Genomic DNA, 19597 nt, shown 5'->3' on the forward strand with positions numbered 1-19597 from the left:
CCAGTGCCCAGTGCCAGTGCCCGGTGCCCAGTGCTGGTGCTGGCTGCTCGATACTGGTGCCCAGTGCCGGTACCCCGGTTCCCAGTGCCAATGCCCAGTACTGGTGCTGGATGCCCGGTGCCGGTGCCCGGTGCTGGTACTGGGTACCCGGTGCTGGTGCCCGGTGCTTGGCCCTGCCAAGGCCACCCCGAGCCTGTCCACCCCAGCGCAACGACCTGCGGCAAAGCTGGAACCATCCCGGGCGTCCCGGCCCTGTTTGTCCTTGAACGGCGGCCAACGGGCTGCACCGGGCACGGCGGCCCCGGGGCACCGGGAACCAGCAGGACGTGGCAGCCCGTCCCACCCCGGGGGAACGGCGGGGGAGGGGGGGAACGGCCACCCGGGAAGGGCTGAGCCCGGTGGCAGCCACCCCCCGGCCCCGGCCCCGGCCCGCGGGGAGCCCCGCCGGACGCGGCCCGGTCACCCCCAACCCGCCAGCGCCCCCCCCGCCGCCGCCGCCGCCCCGGCCACCGGGCAGCCCCCCCGGGGCCACCCCGCTGCCGCCGCCACGGGGCCCACCCCGCTGCCGCCCCCCAAGTCCCGATCGCGGTCCCGCTCGCCGCCGCCCCCGGCCACCCCCCCCCACCGCCACCGCGCCCGGTGCGCCCGGTCGGCCCCGCTCACCTCCGCCTCCGGCGCCGCCGCCCGCGGGGCCCCGCGCCCCGGCACGGCCCCGCCGCCGCCCGCTCCTACACGGCGGCCGCGCCGCAACCCCGCCGCCCCATCCCGCAGCCCAGGCCGGGCCCCCCGGTGGCGGCGGTGGCGGCCCCGGTCCCGGTCCCGGCCGCAGCCCGGCCCCGGCCCAGCCCCGGCCGTACCCGCCCCCCCCCACCCCCCCCCCCCCGCCCGGATCCGCTCCCGGGCGCTCCCGGCCGGCGGCCTTAAAGGCGCAGCGGCGGCGGCGGTGGCCCGGTACGGCCCGGTACGGCCCCGGTACGGCCCCGGTGCGGCGGGGGAGGCGCGGGAGGAGCGCGGGGGAGGCGGGTGCGACGCGCGCGGGCACGGGCGGACCGGCACCCCCGGGGCTGCGCGCACACGCACCGCCGCGCTGCACCGACATGGCGGGGACAACGGGGACACGCGCCACCGGCACCCCCCACCCCCCTCCCCCCGCCTGCACCCCCGGGTCTGCACACGTCCCCCCCCCTTTGAGTGTGTCCCTTGCACACACACCCCCCGCACGCTCACCCCAGTGCCCCCCCCCTTGCACACCCAGCCTGCACGCACACCTACACCCCCCCCCCTTGCACACTCGCACCCCCTTGCACGCGTGTGCAGCCGTGTTGCACACACACGCGTGAGCCCCCTTGCATGTGTGTGTGCGTGTGTGTGCGCGCACGCACACGTATCCCCTTGCACACGCAGCTACACACCGCTTAGGCACCCCTGGCATGCACACACGCGTGCACACCCCCCCTCGCACACCACGACCTCGCGCACACGCACACCCGTTTTGCACACATAGGGGTCTTGCACACGCACCCCCTTGCATGCACATCACGCCTTGCACGCACACACGCACCCCTTGCACACACACGCGTGCGCGCACAAGCACACCCTTGCACGCACCCCCCCCTTCCTTTTTGCACGCACACCCCAGTCAGCACCCCGTGCAAAACGGGGGTGCGGGATACCCCTCACTGGGGTCCCTGCCTTGCCCCCCACACTCGTACCCCACGCGTGTGCGTGGGTCAGGCCTTGCCAGCCCCCCCCCCCCTCCATGACCGCTCCCCCCACCCCCAGCCCCCCCCGCAGCGGCGGTGCCGGGCCCCGCGGCCCCCCCGCAGCAGCGCCGGGCCCCCGAGGAGCGCAGATTAATCATTAATTAGCAGCCGCCGCCGGGCCCGTGTCCCCGCGGCCCCACGCGGAAGTCCCGCCACGGGAAGGGGGGGGAGTGGATCGGCGGGGGGGGCGGCACGCTGAGTCTCCGGTTCCCCGGGGCCGCCGCAGCCCCCGCCCATCGCTCCGGCCGGGCGGTGCAGTGATGCTGCAGCACCGCGGCCCCGGGATCCGGTCACCGGGGCGGGGGGCACAGGGATGCGGGGCGTGGGGACAATGTGCGGGTGGGCTGCACCCCCTGCACGGTCCCCCCCGCGACCCCCGCCTGCCCCCCGCGGGGTATTGGCGGGGGGGGGGTGGGGGGGGTATAAGCTGTCCCCTCCGGTGGGGGCACGGCGGGACCGATCCCGGTGGGTTCGCGCATCCCGCATCCCCCACCACGCGTGGCCACGGCAGCGGGGGGACCTTTTTCCCGGTGCCTCCCGGTCTTTCCCCGCAGCCCCCGGGGCTTGCGGGGAGGGTCTATCCCCCGGTGCCCCCCCGCCCCCCCGGTGGCTGCCCGGCTGCGGGGGCGCGGGTCGGCCGCCACGGGGATGGGCGCGGAGGCGGGCAGGCGGGGGGCGGGGACGACCGGGACGCCCCGGCGGCCCCGTGTGATACGGAGCGCGGCGGTGGCGGCGGCGGCGGCGAGGCCCTTCCCGGCGGAACGCCGCGCTCCGGTGCGGGGCGGCCCCGCCGGTATCCCGGGGGCTCCGGTGGGTGCCGCCGGGTATGTCCGCCCCGGCTCAACCCGCCGCTCCCGGTTCCTTCCAGGTGAGCGGAGCTGAGCCCCTTCCATCCCCCCGGGCACGGCGGGCCCGGTTCGGTTCTGCCCGCAGCGCTGCGGAGGGGGTGGGGGGCAGCGGCGGGGCCGCGCGCCCGGGGCCGCCCGGTGCTCACCGGCCGCCCCCGCCGCTCCCCCCGCAGAGCCCCCGGAGGCTCCCGAAGCGCAAGAGCCGCTTCAAGCGCTCGGACGGCAGCACCTCGTCCGACACCACCTCCAGCATCCTCCGCAGGCAGGTGAGCGGGCAGGCACCGGGACCGGCACCGGGACCGGCACCGATACCGGGGCGGGGCAGCCCCGCCAGTCCCGGCTCCCCCCGCCGCGGCTCGCTCCCGGGGGCAGCGGCTCTGCGGCTCCGCATTAAAGCACGAACCGGGGTGGGGGTGGGGGGGTGGGGGGGAGCGGCCGAACTCCCCGCCCCAACCCTCCGCACCGGGGGAAACCGGGCGGCCGCCCCCACCCCGCCGTTCCTCCGGGACCGGGGCTGGGCTCCGGCACCGGGCGCCGGTGGCAACGCAACAGCCGCTCCCCGCGGCTAAAAATAGCGAGTGCTGCGTCAGGGCCGGGCCGGCCTCCGGGCACCGGCACTGCGGCGCGGAGGGGGCGGGGGGTCCCGGGGGGCCCCGGGGAAACTGAGGCAGCAGAGGGGGAACGGGGGCCGGGGGGGGGTCCTCTGTGCTGCCCCGCCCGGTCTATCAGCCGGCACCGGGTCGCCTCCCCGTGCTGCCCGGGGGGTGGAGAGGGGTACGGACCCCCCGCCGTCACCCACCCGCCTGCTCCGGTTCACCCCGGTGGAGCGGTGCCCCCCTCCTCGGGCGCCGGCGAGGCAGCGGGTCCCGGGGCGGCCCCGGGCAGGGCGGGGGGTTCCGGTAGAGGCGGCCCCGGGGGGCGCAGAGCGCCCTGAGCATCCCGTTGCCATCGCAAGGTAGTACCTGCCCCCTCCCCGGTAACCCCCGGGCCCCCCCCGGCCCCCCCGGCCCCGGCCCCGCACACGGCGCGGCCCCTTCAGCACCTCGGAGAGGGCCCGGCCCGGCCCCGCCGCGCTGCCCGGTACCGGGGCCGGTGCCCGGTGCTCGGTGCCCGCTGCCGGTGCCTGCGGCCGTTCCCTCCGCCACCGGGAGCCCCCACCCCCCCGAACGCTGCCCCGAGGCCCCCGGGTCAGAGCCGAGTTGTCCCGGGCCGGTGGCGCCGGGGTCCGTCCCGCTGCGCGGTAACGGGGCGGGCCGGGCCGGTCCCCCGGGGCCCGCCGCTGCCCCCCTCCTCGGGGGCGGGGGGGGCGCGGCGGGGGGGGCGGGAGCGGCTCCGGCCCCGCCGCAGGGCTCGCCCTGCAGACGGGGCTGCTACCGGCTCGGGGCAGGACGGGGGCCGCCGCACCGGAGCATGGAGGTACCACGGGGAACCCCCCCGCCGCCGCCGCTCGGGGACCCCCGGCCGTGGGGGGGAGGGGAACACAGGCCCCCATCCCCCCCCCCCGCCTCCCCGGGACCCTCCCTCCACCACCGCGAGCTGTCTTCTTTGCAAACTACCCCCCCACCCCGCCCCCCCCGGGAGCTGCCCCGGGGCCCGGTGCATCACACCGGGGCCGCTCGGTACCCCCGGCTACCACTTCAGCCCTTCCCCCCCCCCGCCATCCCCCGGGGGGTTCCACCGGAGAGGGCCCGGAGACCCCGGCAGCCGCGGGGAAGGGGGAACGGCGACCCCTAAGGCCCCCCCGCCCCCCAAGGCTGAGGCGGCGGGGGCGGCTCCGTGCGCCCCGGGGGGGCGGTGGGAGGCGGGGGCGGGGAGGGGCGGGGAGGGGCGGCGGCGGCGGCGCGGCGGAGCGGCCAGGGCCAGCCGGAGCCCGAGCCACAGCCGGAACCGGAGCCGGTGCCGGTACCGGAGCCGGACGGGGGGGGCACGGGCGGCTCGGCTCGGCTCGCCCCGTCTATGTCGTTTTCTGACTCCAGCGCTACCTTCCTGCTCAACGAGGTACCGGCCCCGGTACCGGGGAGGCGGGGGGGGGGGACGACGACCGAGGGATCGCGGGGTGGGGGGAGCTGCGTCCCGCGGGGGCCGTGATTGCACCCGGGGGGTGTTGGGGGGACCGGTGCGTGGCTTCATGGCCGGGGCAGGGGGAGCCGTGCCGCCCCCCGACCCTTTGTTCCTCGCCGCCGCCGTTGGTCTCGCCGCCCCCCGCCCCCCCCCCCGCCCTCCGGCAGGTGCCACCGGGCCCCGGAACCGGGTGGGGGGAGGACCCCGACCCCCGTGGCCGAGGACCCCGCGGGGGCCGATGCTTCGGGCCGTGGGCTGCACGGGGGGGTCGTGTTGTGGCAGGGGAAGGCACCGCTGGGGATGCTGTACTGGGGATGCTGGTGGAAGAAGATGCTCGGGGGGGGGGGGGGGGCAGTGACGATGTTGGGGGGGGGGGCCCTGCTGGGGAGGCCATGTTGGGGGGGGCCATGCTGGGAAACCATATTGCCTGCGTTGGCTGGGGGGGGGCCCAGACCCCCCCTCTCCCCCCCCCCGATGTGAGCGAGGGGGGATGTGCAGGGTGAGGGGGCCCTATCTGCTGGCGGGGGGGGGCTGGTGCTGGACGGTGGTGCTGAGCTGAGCCCAGCAGGGCCTGGGGGCCTCGGGGGGGGGCTCGGCCACATCCAGGGACCTATAAATATTTCACCGCAGCTTCTGCGCCTGTTCCGGGTGCAGCAGGCGACGGGTAATTACTGGGGGGGGGGGGGGGGGGCGGGCTACACCAAGCACCCCAGCGTTGGGGCTGGCTGTGGCAGGCCCACACCCCTGAGGGGACAGGGACCCCTTTCCGCAGCCCCCCCCCCCCCACCCCCGGGGCTGTGGGGGTCTCCCCCCAGGACGGGGGCTGCACCCCATGGCCGCCACGCTGGGTGATGCTGCCCCTATTTGCCTGGCTTGATGCCCCCACGGATCCCTGAAAGCTGGAAAGGGTCAGTGGGCTGGGGGTCAGCGGGGTCCCCTCCCCAGGCCGGCATCGGCTCAGGGTGAGGTCCCGCTTTGTGGGGGTCCTTGCAGCCCCCCAGCACTCAGCCCTGTCCCCCCCAGGGCTCGGCGGACTCCTACACCAGCCGCCCGTCCCTGGACTCCGACGTGTCCCTGGACGAGGACCGGGAGGGTGCCCGGCGCGAGGTGGAGAACCAAGCCCAGCAGCAGCTCGAGAGGGCCAAGGTACTGGGAGTGGGGGGGTTGTCCAGGGCATAGCCCCAGGGTGGGGGCTGGCAGGGCCTGGGGACACTGACCCCCCGCCCTCCCCCCCCCCACCATCACCCCCCCAGCACAAGCCGGTCGCCTTCGCTGTGCGCACCAATGTCAGCTACTGCGGGGCGCTGGATGAGGAGTGCCCGGTGCAGGGAGCCGCCATCAACTTTGAAGCCAAAGATTTCCTGCACATCAAGGAGGTGAGCTGGGGTGCTGGGGAGGGGGGGGCCAGGGTCAGGGACCACCCCCCCACACACCCCCCAGCCTCACCCCTGCCCTGCCCTCACCCAGAAATACAGCAATGACTGGTGGATTGGGCGCCTAGTGAAGGAGGGGGGGGGACATCGCCTTCATCCCCAGCCCCCAGCGCCTGGAAGCCATGAGGCTCAAGCAGGAGCAGAAAGCCAGGTAGGGACCGGACAGTCACCCCCAAACCCCCCCGGGTCCCCCAACACTCGCTCACCCTCTTTCTCCTCTAGGAGAGCTGGCAACGCCTCGGGCCTCGGCGACAGTGGGAACCGGCGATCGCCTCCCCCCTCCTTAGGTAAGGGCAGGTCCTGGCCCAGGGGGGTCCGGGGGGGGTCTGGGGTCCCCCCCCTTCACTGTCACCAACCTCTGTCTCTTCTCTCCTCTCCCCAAGCCAAGCAGAAGCAGAAGCAGGTGAGTCCCGGGTGCAAGGCTGTGCCTGGGGCAGGGGGAGATGGGGAGGGGGCTGCAGGCAGGGCTGAGCGCAGTCGCTTCTGGGGTGGAGCAGGTGGGGGCAGAGACACCCCCCCCGCCCTCGGTTATGGGGCTGGGGGGGGGGCTCCAGAATGCCAGGATTCTCTGGAATAGGCTCACTGACCCCTTTCTGGGGGTGGGAGTGCAGGGTGCTGATGTGTCCCCATGTCCCCCTGCCCCCCCGCAGACACAGCACATCCCACCCTACGATGTGGTCCCCTCCATGCGGCCCGTGGTGCTGGTGGGGCCCTCGCTGAAAGGATACGAGGTATGGGGGGGGAAGGGAGGGGTGGGGTGGGGGGCTGTGGGGTGGGGGTGGGGCTCCCACTGTGCCCCCAGGGTGGTGGCTTGTGTCCCTCGTCCCCTCCCTGCGCATCCCGTGTCGGTGCTGGGCAGATGGCGGGGACCGAGGGCTGCTGGCAGGGTGCCAGGAGGCTGCCACCTCCCTGCTGGTGCCATCTGCCACCGGCTCCCCGTGGGCTCACCGGGCTGGTGGCCCCCACCGGCAGGTCACCGACATGATGCAGAAAGCCCTCTTCGATTTCCTCAAGCACAGATTTGATGGCAGGTGAGAGCCGAACCCCATCCCAGGACCCTGCCCTATAGCCTGGGGGGGGGGGGGGGACCCAGGAACCCCCACCATGGCCTGGGGGGGGGACACCCAGGACCCCACCGCTGTCCCTGTGCCCCCCCAGGATCTCCATCACCCACATCACGGCTGACCTCTCCCTGGCCAAGCGCTCCATCCTCAACAACCTGGGCAAGCAGGCTATCCTGGAGCGCTCCACCACCCGCTCCAGCATCGGTGAGGGGCCGGGCTCACCCCGGGGTGCAGGGACACCCTCCCCCGCCCCCCAGGACCCAGCCCAGCCTGACACGTCCCCCCTGCGTCCCCCCCCAGCTGAGGTGCAGAGCGAGATCGAGCGCATCTTTGAGTTGGCCAAGTCCCTGCAGCTGGTGGTGCTGGATGCCGACACCATCAACCACCCAGCCCAGCTGGCCAAGACCTCCCTGGCGCCCATCATCGTCTACGTCAAGGTGTCCTCACCCAAGGTGAGGGGTGACTGTGGTTCTGGGGGGGAGGGGCAGCTGCCCCCCACGGTGCTATCCCTCTCCTGTCGCCTCCCAGGTCCTGCAGCGGCTCATCAAGTCCCGGGGCAAGTCCCAGGTGAAGCACCTCAACGTGCAGATGATGGCAGCTGACAAGCTGGTGCAGTGTCCCCCGGTGAGTTGGCAGGACCCCCACCCTAGGGATGCTCGGGGGGGATGGGGGGGTGTCCCTGAGCCACTCCTGCCCCCTCTCACCTGCCCCCCAGGAGCTCTTCGACGTGATCCTGGATGAGAACCAGCTGGAGGACGCCTGCGAGCACTTGGCCGAGTACCTGGAGGTGTACTGGCGTGCCACGCACCACCCGCCGCACGCCCCCCACGCCGTGCCCTCGCCCACTGGCCTCCCAGGCCTGCAGGTACCCCTGGAGCCCCCCTCCCTGCCCCCCGCTGGCAACCAGCGCAGGGACGCACAGGTGGGGGTGGCGGGGGGGGGGGATGCACAGGTGGGGGTGGTGGGGTGGCAGGAGGGGACGCACAGGTGGGGGGACACACAGGTGGGGGTGGCGGGGGGATGCACAGGTGGGGGTGGTGGGTGGACGTAGAGGTGGGGTGGGGGGACACACAGGTGGGGGTGACGGGGGACACACAGGTGGGGGTGGCGGGGGGACACAGAGGTGGGGGTGGCGGGGGGACACAGAGGTGGGGTGGCAGGGGGACGCAGAGGTGGGGGTGGCGGGGGGACACAGAGGTGGGGTGGCAGGGGGGGATGCACAGGTGGGGGTGGCGGGGGGACACAGAGGTGGGGTGGGGGGGGACACAGAGGTGGGGTGGCAGGGGGGACACAGAGGTGGGGTGGCAGGGGGGGACACACAGGTGGGGGGTGGCGGGGGGACACAGAGGTGGGGTGGCAGGGGGGACACAGAGGTGGGGTGGCAGGGGGACACACAGGTGGGGTGGCAGGGGGACGCAGAGGTGGGGTGGCAGGGGGACGCAGCCCCCTGTGCCATCCCCGCAGCCCCCTGCCCCCTGCCCGCAGAGCCAGCAGCTGCTGGGGGAGCGGGGGGAACACTCGCCGCTGGAGCACGACAGCCTGATGCCCTCAGACGAGGCGGGGGAGACCTCACCCCACACTTGGGGGGCCACGTCTCAACGCAGCTCCCGGCACCTGGAGGAAGAGGAGTACGCGGACCCCTACCCTGACCTCTACCAGCCCCACCGGCACCACAACAGCGGGTTGCAGGGCACCGGCGCGCCGGATCGCCAAACCGAACGCAACCTCGACAGGAACTGGCAACGCAGCCGGCCTTGGGCCAAGGACAGCTATTAGGGGTGGGGGATGAGGATTTGGGGAGGGGGGGGGGGGGGAACGCGACACGGCTGGGAACCGGCCCCCCCGAACCCCGGGCGCTCCTCGCCTCGCCCCAGCCCCGCACTGGGGGTGCTCAGACAATCTCCCTCTCTCGGGGAACCCCTCTGCACTGGCAGCTTCCTCGCGCCCGACCCCCTGGGCACGTCTTCAGCCATAAGCACAGGGGGGGGGGCCGGCAGCCAGGATACCCTGGGACACACACACACCCCCCCCCCGCCTCCCCGGCTCCTGGGGACCTGGGGACAGCCACATGCCTTCTCCCTGCCTCAGTTTCCCCACCTGGCCCCCGCATCGCAGCCTGTCTCATTCCCCATGGAAGACCCTTAGGCCAGGTAATGGGGACACACGCACACGCACACACACACGACAGTTTTACAGTTTTGGCAGCGTCCCCCATCCTGCACAGCCCCAAGGAAGAAGGGGAAGGTGCCCACTCCCCCGCTGGGGCCTGGCCTGCCCCCTCCCCTGCCCCTGCATGGGACCCCCAGGAGGAGGGGGCCGCACCAGTCGCTTCGCTCCGCACCGAATTCTCCCTGCCCCGGTCACCGCAGCCAAACCACTTCCTCCCGGGGTACAGAGAGAGCGGGGGAGGGGGCGGCTGGACCCTTCCCGGGGAGGAGGGGGGGGCCCACTCCACACCTGCACTCACTGCCCTGTCCCCATAGCTCCCCACCCCCCCACACGTAGCTGTCACCGCACGTCACCGCACACTCCTGTAAATAACGGCACCCACCGCCCTTCGGCCGGGGGCTGCTCGGTGGAGGGGCCCGGTGCTGAGCGCCCCCCACCCCAGGGCCCTTCGCAGGGAGCCGGCCTGAGCCGCCAAAGGGGGACAGGGTGGGGGGGGGGGCACAGATTTGTTATAATTTCTTTTGTAGAAAGCACTGATTTCCCTGTAACCGGTTTCAGAAACACGACGAGTGCTCGGAGGCGCCGGTGTCTGTGTCTTTGGGGGGGTGGGGGGACAGCGGACACCACAGGGATGTTAGGGTGGGGGACACACCATGTGGGGGGAAAGGGCCCGATGCTGGTGGGTGCTGAGCATCCAAAGGCTTTCCCCTTGGGGCCAGCGCTGGAGGGTGCTGGGAGAGGGTGCTCGGGGCAGCGCCGCAGGAAGAGTACGAGGAGCCGACATCCAGCAACGCAGCTGCGGGTTTATTCCTGCAGCCTGGAACTTTAGCTAAAAAATAACAAAAAAACCCCAAAGATGACCGCAGCTCCTGGGACAGCCCTGCCTTAAAAACCAGCACGCCAAGCCCAGCACGGGCCCCTGCCCCCAAAAAGCCTCCTGGCTGTGGGGAAGGTGGGGAGGGGGGCTGGGAAAAGAGGGGGGACATTTGGGGACAGTCCCAACCCCAGTCTCTGCTGTCGGCAGTCCTGGTTGCACACAGGGGGTTGGGGGCGGGGGGCTGGGAAAAGAGCAGCCAGAAAAGTCCTGGCACCCCCCGACCCTGCTGGTCCCACCATCCCTGCTGGGGTGACCGAGGGGGGGGCCACCAGTTGCGGGGACTCAGGCGAAGATGGTTTCCTCCCGCCGCTTCTTGGTGAGGATGGTGCCGGGTTTGTGCTGAGCGTCGGGGTGGTTGGCCAGCTCGGGTGGGCAGGATGAGACCGGGCTCTCCAGGATGGCTTGCTTCAGGTCGTAGAAAACGGTGGAATCCTCCTTGGTGAGGAAGGTGATGGCTACGCCGCTCTTCCCCGCTCGGCCCGTCCGCCCGATGCGGTGGATGTAATCTGCAGGGGGGTCGGGAGGGGGGGGGGAGGGGGGTCAGGCAGGGCCTTGTTCCCCTCCGAAAGCCGTAGACCCCCCCAAAACTCACCCTCGATGTTCTTGGCCATGTCGTAGTTGACGACCATGGAGACGTCGTGGATGTCGATGCCGCGTCCTGCCACGTCGGTGGCCACCAGGATGTCCTTGGCTCCGGCCTTCAGGTTGGAGAGGGCGAACTCCCGCTGCTCCTGGCCTTTGCCACCGTGCAGGGTGCAGGCGTTGTACTGCGGGAGGAGGCGGCGGGGGTTAACGGGGGGCGCTCAGAGCCACATCACCGGGGTCCCCAGGCAGGGATGGGGGTGCAGGGGCTCCCCCCACACCCGCCACAGCCAAAGTAGGGGAGCTCCGGCCCAGCCCAGACTCACCCCCATCTTCTCCAGGGACTTTGCCAGCACGTCGCAGCCCTTCTTCTGGTTGACGAAGATGATGATGGGTGGGTCGAAGCCCTGTTCCAGGATGGCCAACAGCTTCTTCCTGTTGCAGAAGAGGACAGTTGGGTGAGGAGAGGCTGAGGTGACCCACAGGAGCTCCTTTGCTCCCCAGAGCCCCCCTCCCACAACTCCCTCACCCTCAAATCCCCCAGAGCACCCCCAAGACCTGCTCTTCTCACTCCACCCGACCCCACCGGCCCCCTCCTCACCTCTTCTCCGACTCCGACATGAGGAAGACCTTCTGCTCCACCCGCTCATGGGGTTTGCCGGCGGAGCCGATGTAGACCACGGCCGGACGACGGAGGTAGCTGCGGGCCAGGCGCTCCACCGCTGGCGGCATGGTGGCCGTGAACATGACGGTCTACGAGAAAACAGGGCGGTGAGCGACGTCCCCTGTGTGGCAGGAGCGTGGCTGCCATTCCCATGGCTCGTTCTCCAAAGCCCTCAGCCGTCCCCTCTCCACGCCGTGGACCACGCTCAGCCCAGGGGGGGCACCCACCCCCCCTCCGGGCCTCCTGCCTGCACCCACCTGTCTGTACTTGTGCTTCCCCGACTCGAAGTTGGCCAACATCTTCTCGGGGTCCTCAGCCTCGTCGGTGTCGGGTTTTTGGTTGGTGACGGGCATGTGCTCCAGGATCTTCTGCACATCAGGCTCAAAGCCCATGTCGATCATGCGATCTGCCTCATCCAGCACTACGTAGGTGCAGCGGCTCAGCACTAGGTACCGGTTCTCCAGCACGTCGATGAGACGGCCTGGTGTGGCAATGACGATCTGGGGGAGACGGGGGGGGGGGGGGGCACAAGGAGGGTTGGTGGGCACAGCCCGGGGCTAAACTGCTCCCCTCAGGTCGTCCCCCCCAGGGGCTAACACTCACCTCGCAGCCCATGCGAAGGCGGAAGCCTTGGTCCTCGCGGGAGATGCCTCCGATCACGGCCACCGTGCGGATGCCCAGAGGCTTCCCGAATTTGATGGTTTCCTCCTCAATCTGCTGGGCCAGCTCACGGGTGGGGGCCAGGATGATGGCGTAGGGACCCTGGTCCGATTCTTCAATCCTGCGGTGTTGGCAGGGGATGGCAGCGTCACCCAGAGTGCCACGTGCCCCCTGTCCCGCAGCGTCGCCCACCTCCCCTGCCCCATCCCACCCACCGATCGATCTTGGGCAGGGTGGTGATCCACACCAGCAGCGGGATGAGGAAAGCCGCCGTTTTACCGCTACCGGTCTCGGCCACGCCGATGATGTCACGGTTCTGCAGGCCGATGGGGATCGCCTGGCGCTGGATGGGGGTGGGCTCCTGGGGAGGGAAGCAGCAGGTTTGAGAGCAGAACTCCCCCTCCTCACACCCCCCAAAGACCCGACCCCAAGAACCAGCCCTTTTCCCCTCCACCCAGCTCCCCCGAGGGCCATCGGGGTTCGCTGGCAGAAGCCCCCCCACCCCGTACCCACCTTGTAGCCACACTTATCGATGACCTCCAGGATGTGGGGGGGCAGGGAGGAGTCCTTCCAGGAGCGGATGGGGTTGGGGATCTTGCCCCCCTTGGTGGTGATGCTGTAGTCCTCGCGGAATATGCGCCAGTCCCTGTCTGTCATCTCATCGAGTTTTTTCTGGGACCAGTGCCGGTCGTCCCAGCGCTGCTTGGCCTCCTTCTTCCGCAGCTTCCGCAGCCGAGCCCTGGGTGGGGGGTGAGGAAGGGGGCAGGGCTCACCCTGTGCCTCGGGGGAGGCTGGAATTGTCCTCTCACCCATCCTAAGAATGTGCTGCATCCCAGAGCCACCCCCAGCTCTACATCCCAGCCAAGAAGAGCCAGCCAGGACCCCGGACACCCCTCAGCACCCCTCCCAAGCTCCCCCCACGTGCACTCACTCCTCCTGCTCCTTCTCCTCCAGCGTCCGCCTCTTCTCCATCAAGTCCCCATAGAAGCGCGACTGTTCCCGTTTCTGCTGCTTCAGGTCAATCCCTGCGATGAAGCCCCGGCCCAGCAGCTGCACTTGGTGTCGCTCCTTGTACCTAGAGCAGGGTGGGAGCGTCAGGGGCATGGCTGGGGGTGCCCCACACCCCCCCCCCGGGGCACCCCTCAGCCCCAGGGGCACCCCAGCACTCACAGGGGGTTGTAGTCAATGGAGGTGTCTTCCGACGCATCCCACTCGAAGACGAACTTGCGGTCGTTCAGGTGCCGCGTACGTCTCCGCTTCTTCACTCCTCCCAGGTAACGCTCCTGCAGGAGGCGGAGGATCAGCGGGGAAGGAACCTGAGCCCCCCCCCCCAGCTCACCCACCCTCCCCCTAGCCCAGCCCTCAGCGCTACCTTGATGGCATGGAGCTCTTTGCTCTTGTCTTTCTCCTCCCGGATCTTCTGCCTGCCCTCCTCGTCCTCTGTGCCGTTGGTCTCCCGCTCCATTCGCTCCCGGCGCTCCCTGCGCTCACGCTCCTGGGGGTCTTCTGGGGAACAGGGGAAGGGTCTCAGAGCCAAGCACCCACACCTAGGGTGGGGGGGTCCCAGGGGTCCCAGCCTCTTAGAACCAGGAAAGCTATGGCGGGGACAACACCTTACCAAGCATCTTCCTCCCCATCTCCTGGAACTGCTTCCTCTTCTTCCTCTCCTCCTCCAGCAGCCGCTGACGCTCCTCCACCTCCTGCTGCCGCCGCCGCAAGGCCTCGGCCTCCCGCTCCGCCTTGGACAGGAACTTGGGCTGCGACAGGAGAAAGGACGGGCTCACACTGGGCCTGGCTGCGACCCCCTCGCTGCTGGGGCTGTCCCAGGAGAGACATACTCCCCCTCCCCCCAAATCCATCCCGTCACAGCACGGGAGGCTCCTACCTTGGCTTCTGCCTCCTCTTCAGCCTTCTTCTTAGCCAGCAGCTCCTCCAAGGACAGCGGCTGGGCCTGCAAACGTGGGGCCGGACCGTCAGCAGCCCCTTTGCCTCACCAGAGCGATCCCCCCACTAAGAGCTATTCCCAGCCAAGCCCCCTCAGCCCCTTCCTCACCTTCTCCTTCTTCAGGGCATTCTCCTCCTCCTCCTCCGCTTTCCGTGAGTCCCCGCTCCTTCCGGGACTTCGAGTCTTTGCCCCTGCTCGGGGACAAGCTTCCCAGCAAAACAAAGAGGAATCAAGCACCGAACGCAGCCCCACGGTCACCCCACTGACCGGGGAAAATCCTGCTCTCGCCCTACAATGCTTCCTACAGAAAACAGCCCTGGGGTGCTTATAGAAGAGTATGACATGCCCTCCCCCCCGCCCCCGAAAAAAAAATGGGGCTCACCTTGACCGCTTCCTGTCCTTATCCCGCCGGTGCCCATCTTTCTCTCGGTCCCGGTCCTTCTTGCTCCGGTCCCGATCACGTTCTTTGTGCCGGCGATCCCTGCAAAGTGGGGCAGTCACGGCGCGGCCCCAGCCCAACCACCTGCACCCCCCACCCCCTTTGCAGGGCCGTCACAGACAGGCAAGAGCGACAGAGCTTTTCCCTAAAAACTGGGGGGGCCCCCATAACACCCCTCACCTCTCTGTCGACTTGGACCGGGACCGGGATCGTGACCGGCTGCCTCGTCTTCTATCCCGGGACCGGTGCCGCTTCCTGTCCTTGGAGGGGGAACCCTTGCGGTCCCGGTCCCGTTCCCGGTCCCGATCCCGGTCTCTGTCTGGGGATCGTGAGCGTTTCCTCTCCTCCTTGGCAGGGGATGCGTCCCGGTCCTTCTTATCTGCTAGTTCTCCGGCCATCTGTGGGGCAAAGGATCAGACAGAGTGAGGGACCGGGGGGGACCTGGGGACAGAGCAGGGAGGGCTGGGGAAGAGTCGGGGACAAGCACAGGGGTCCTGGGGAGGGTGCAGGGGATCCAGGGGGGGGCCCAAAGGGGCCTGGGAGGATACAGGGGACCTGGGGAGGGAGCAGGAATGGCTAAGGGAATGGGGGAGGGGGGGGGGCATAGGGGACCCGGGGGGGGGGCTGGGGTACCCAGGGGGGACTGGGGAGAGCTGAGAGACCCAGCGAGGGCACAGGGGACCTGGGGAGGGTGCAGGGGATCCAGGGGGGCCCAAGGGGGCCTGGAGGATGCAGGGGACCTTGGGAGGGAGCAGGAACGGCTAAGGGTGTCGGGGGATGGGGGGGGGTGGGCACAGGGAACCTGGAGAGGGCTGGGGGACCCCAAGGGGACCTAGGGAGGGCACAAGGGACCTGGAGAGGAAATGGGGAGGGCTGAGGGAGTCAGAGGGGGGGGACCCAGGGGGAGTCCAAGGCGATCTGGAGAATATGCAGGGGGGCTGGGGTGGGAGCAGGGAGGGCTGAGGGACCCGGGGGGTTGCAGAGGAGGCCGGGGGGGGTGCAAGGAGGGCTGGGGGACCCGGGGGGAGGGGGGGGGGGAAGGGGCGTTGCAGAGGACCCCGGGAGGGAGCGGAGAGGGCTGAGGGACCCGGGAGGAGTGTGTGCAGAGAGACCCCGGGAGGGAGCGGGGAGGGCTGGGGGACTCGGGGGGGTGCAGAGAGACCCCGGGAGGGAGCGGGGAGGGCTGGGGGGACCCGGGCAGGGCTGCGGGCCCGGAGAACCTGGAATCAGGCCCTGCCCCGGCTGCCGCTCGGCGCCGCGGTAGCGGGGCCCTGCAGCCCCACCCGTGGGGGGGGGGGGGGGGGGGGGGGGGGGGAAGGGGGGGCGGTCCCCGGGATCTTCCTGCCGGTACCCCCCACCCCGCCGCCCCGCGCTCACCGCCGCAGGCCCAGGCCTCAGCGCCGCCCCACCGCCGCCGCCATGTCCGCCGGGCGCCGCGGGGCACGCCGGGAAGGCGAGGCCTCCCTCCGCGCCGCGACTACAACTCCCAGCAGCCCCCGCGCCAGACGCAGCACCGCCGCGCGCCCCCCCCCAGCCCTTGATCCCTCCGCCCGGGCCCCCCCGACCCCTCCCACGCTGCGGGGGGTGGGGGTAACCAAGCAGAGCCTGGGGGCAGCAGGAAGCCCTGGGGGGGAAGCTTTTAGGGTGACCAGGACACACACCTCCCCCCCCCAGGGACTTTGCCCTCTGCATCAGCACCCATGGGTGACAGCACATGTCACTGTCACCCCTCCCTGCTGGAATGGGGGGGGGAGGAGGGGTACCTCAGCGCAAACCCCAACCCCCCCCCCCCCCCCAAATACAGGCTCATCACCCACCCCCAAAGAGAGGAGCAAACCTGCTGCACGTGGTGGGTGTTATATTTCCGATAATAAATAAGCTTTTAATAACACTGACCATGGAACAGAGACATTCTCCTCCCCCCCCCCCCCCCCCCCCCCCCCAAACACAGTCCATAAAACAGCCCCCCCCACCCCCTCCCCCGGCCCCCCCTCCCCCACCGGGGTCCCCAGGGCCAAGCAGCAGATGAGGGATGGGGTGGAGGGCAACAGGATGCAGCTGGGGGTGGGGGGGCTGGGGAAGAGCTGTTAAGCACCCTCCCTGAGCCCACCCCCTCCCCCCCACCCCCCCACCCACAGCAGCTCCCTGGGGGGCTGCCCCCCATACTGGGAAGGCGGGGGGAGGGGAGAAGCAGTGTGATGGGAGGGCAGCAGACACCCCATCCTCCTTGGGGGGAGGGAAGGGGGGGCTCTAGGGCCCTGTCCAGCCCCCCACCCCACTCCGGGGACTCAGGGGGGGCTGGGGGCTTTGAGAAGGGGGTTTCACGTCCCCCCAACCCCCTTCACATGACTGAGCAGCTTTTTGCTTTTTCCTTCTTGAAGGCGGAGGAGATGAGCTCAGAGCGGCTGGGCAGGTGCAGGAGTCTCTTGGAGAGGCTGCGGGGGGGGCTTTTGGGGGGCTGCGGGGGGGCTTTGCTGAGGCAGATGCCGGACACGGTCCGGAAGATGCTATGGACGCTCTTCTCCGAGGTGAAGGCCGAACACTCCAGGTAGCTCTCTGCTCCCAGCTGCCTGGCCGCCGCACAGCCCTGCAAGCCAACCCAGCGTCAGGGTGATGTGACACCCCCAAACCCCCCCCCCAAAGGACCCCCAATGCCGCGCCCCCCCCCCCCCCCCCCCCCAATACCTGCTCATAGGAAATGGGTGCCTGCTTCTGGTGGGAGAGCTCCATCAGGGTGCTCAGGTCCGTCCGCAGGTCTGTCTTGCAACCGATGAGCAGCACCCGCGTGTTGGGGCAATAGTCCAGGATCTCCGTCTTCCACTAAAAGGTGGGGGGGGGGGGGGGGGGGGCGCACAGAGTGGGTGTCAGCGCCAGGGGACCCCAAACCACCACCCCCCTTGCCCCACAGAGGGGCTTAACCCCCCCTCCATCACCTTCTTGGACGCACTGTCCAGGGTCTCGGGGCGGCTGATGTCGAAGCAGAGCAGGACAGCATCCGAGTCGCTGTAGCAGAGGGGACGCACGTTGTCGTAGTAGGGAGAGCCTGGGGGGGGGGAGAGAAAAAAAAGGAAAAAAAAAAGGTGGGGGGTCATTGCACAGCACCCCCACTTCTGATGGACCCAACCCCCCAGGCTGGAGGGGCTTGCAAAGGGGCACAGCCCATTGTGCCCAAGACGGGGGGGGGGGGGGCACACAGCTCTAGAGCCCCCCAAAATGCCACCTCCGCTCCGTGCAATTCATTAACATCATCATCGCCCCTAACGAGGCAGCAGGAAATAGATCCCGCGGTGTTTATATAACAACCCCCCCCCCCCCATGTTGGGGAGCCCCACCAGCAGGGAAAGGGGGGGCGCAGGCAGCTGGGATGCAAGGAGGGGGGGAGCTGCCACCCCCACGGGGTCCCCAGGGCCACCAGCATCACGCTGGGGACTGCAGCGGAGGCGCTGCATGAGGGTGTGGGGGGGCAGTGGGGCGCGCCCCCCCCACCCCTTTCAGGTGTGGGGGGTGATTGGGGTGCCCCCCCCCCCATCACCACCCCCGACCCCGAAAGGCCTCGGAGGGGTTTTGCAGCCCAGACGCTCCGTGCATGGAATAGCAAAGAGGCTGCGCCAGCGCATCGCCATAGCAACGCGGGGACCGCGGGTGGCGGGGACCCCCCCCTCCGATGGGGGGGACACTGCAGCACCAGGGCAGGGCTACCCTGACCCCCCCACCTTGCCCCCCCCCCAACCCTTCAGGGGTGCCCAGGGAGGGGCAATACCAGGATGCCCCATCACCCCCTCCCCCCCCAATCCGCAAGCAGCCCCCCAGGGAGGGTGCAGGGGCCCTGGCACCCTGTATCCTACCTGGGGGGGCTCACAGTGATGTGGGGGACCCCCCCCCAGGACGGGGCATAGCCCTGTGTACCCCCCCCCAGCCTGTGTCTGTGCCCCCCCTCCCCAGGCCAATCCCCAGGGACTCCCTGGCAGCCAGGCACCCCCGTGCGCCCCCAGCCCCAGAAATCTGTGTGTGTGTGTGTGTCCCCCGGGGAAGCCCCCCATGTCCCCACTGCGGCCACCAAGTCACACACCCCCCCCACAGCGCACCCCATTGCAGGGCTCCCTCTCCTGCAGCCCCCACCCCCGAGACCAGAGCTGGCCCCCTCCCCGGTACCGGAAGGTTGCCCTCCCGCGGGTGCATGCGCCCCCCACCACCTCCCCGGTACCGGAGGCTTGTCCCCCGCCCGGTGCATACACACATCGCCGCCCCGGTACCGGAGGGTTGTCCCCCGCCCGGTGCATACACACATCCCCGCCCCGGTACCGGAGGGTTGTCCCCCGCCCGGTGCATACACACATCCCCGCCCCGGTACCGGAGGGTTGTCCCCCGCCCGGTGCATACACACATCCCCGCCCCGGTACCGGAGGGTTGTCCCCTGCCCGGTGCATACACACATCCCCGCCCCGGTACCGGAGGGTTGTCCCCCGCCCGGTGCATACACACATCCCCGCCCCGGTACCGGAGGGTTGTCCCCCGCCCGGTGCATACACACATCCCCGCCCCGGTACCGGAGGGTTGTCCCCCGCCCGGTGCATACACACATCCCCGCCCCGGTACCGGAGGGTTGTCCCCCGCCCGGTGCATACACACATCCCCGCCCCGGTACCGGAGGTGTCCCAGAGGCTGAGCTCCACCCGCTGCTCCTCGCTGGCCAAACACGCCGTGTAGTTCTCAAACACGGTGGGCACGTACGTCTGCAACGGTACCGAGAGCGTCAGCGCCCGCTCCCGCTGCCGGTCCCCGGGGCTCGGTGCCGATTCCTGCTCACCTCGGGGTAGCAGTCCTTGGCCAGCACCTGCAGCATGGCCGTCTTGCCGCACTGCACGTCGCCCACCAGCACCAGCTTGCAGCGGGCCGGAGCCGCCGGTACCGGCCTCCGCTCCCGCATGGCGGCGGCGCAGAGCGCGGCGCCTCCGCCGCCCTCCCGCCCGCCGGCCCTGCGCCCCGCCGCCGCAGCGCCCTTATATACCCCGCCGACGCCGAGCCCCGCCCACGGCGGCGCCCTCCCGCCAATCGCCGCGGAGGTTAGCGCCATGCCGGCCAATAGCGGAGA

At 70.7% G+C, this 19597-nt stretch overlaps 3 protein-coding genes across 3 annotated transcripts; 1 reads left to right on the forward strand and 2 right to left on the reverse strand.

The window, feature by feature from the left end:
• The first annotated feature begins 2429 nt into the window (after window positions 1–2429).
• On the forward strand, window positions 2430–10394 carry CACNB3 (calcium voltage-gated channel auxiliary subunit beta 3). Its single transcript, XM_056322415.1, is given in 15 exon segments — window positions 2430–2631; window positions 2785–2877; window positions 5696–5818; window positions 5926–6048; window positions 6140–6181; window positions 6183–6256; window positions 6328–6392; window positions 6489–6508; window positions 6756–6836; window positions 7078–7136; window positions 7264–7373; window positions 7470–7621; window positions 7698–7793; window positions 7885–8034; window positions 8655–10394. Coding segments are annotated over 15 exon segments (1521 nt in total). The 5' UTR covers window positions 2430–2589; the 3' UTR covers window positions 8946–10394.
• On the reverse strand, window positions 10122–15987 carry DDX23 (DEAD-box helicase 23). The gene is given in 18 exon segments (XM_056322414.1): window positions 10122–10721; window positions 10808–10982; window positions 11124–11232; window positions 11399–11550; window positions 11719–11961; window positions 12065–12242; window positions 12337–12482; window positions 12635–12860; window positions 13053–13196; window positions 13292–13404; window positions 13494–13627; window positions 13740–13878; window positions 14007–14072; window positions 14175–14225; window positions 14227–14272; window positions 14449–14547; window positions 14686–14903; window positions 15883–15987. Coding segments are annotated over 17 exon segments (2463 nt in total). The 5' UTR covers window positions 15883–15987; the 3' UTR covers window positions 10122–10497.
• Window positions 15988–16487: 500 nt separating this feature from the next.
• On the reverse strand, window positions 16488–19594 carry RND1 (Rho family GTPase 1). Its single transcript, XM_056322502.1, has 5 exons — window positions 19313–19594; window positions 19151–19238; window positions 17439–17548; window positions 17191–17325; window positions 16488–17092 (listed from the first exon to the last, which is right to left on the reverse strand). The coding sequence occupies exons 1-5, from the start codon at window positions 19577–19579 to the stop codon at window positions 16847–16849; spliced, it is 846 nt and encodes a 281-aa protein (XP_056178477.1). The 5' UTR covers window positions 19580–19594; the 3' UTR covers window positions 16488–16846.
• Window positions 19595–19597: the final 3 nt, after the last annotated feature.

The sequence above is a fragment of the Falco biarmicus genome, chromosome 19, assembly GCF_023638135.1.
Source record: "Falco biarmicus isolate bFalBia1 chromosome 19, bFalBia1.pri, whole genome shotgun sequence".
In the NCBI taxonomy this organism is placed as follows: Eukaryota; Metazoa; Chordata; class Aves; order Falconiformes; family Falconidae; genus Falco; species Falco biarmicus.

Excerpts from the sequence above, each read along its gene's own strand:
- RND1 (XM_056322502.1), bottom strand. The coding sequence starts at position 19,579 with ATGGCGCTAACCTCCGCGGCGATTGGCGGGAGGGCGCCGCCGTGGGCG. Across the intron at positions 19,239-19,312 it reads CCAAGGACTGCTACCCCGAG|ACGTACGTGCCCACCGTGTT; the intron begins GTGAGCAGGAAT and ends GTACCGTTGCAG. Across the intron at positions 17,093-17,190 it reads CACCCATTTCCTATGAGCAG|GGCTGTGCGGCGGCCAGGCA; the intron begins GTATTGGGGGGG and ends GTTGGCTTGCAG.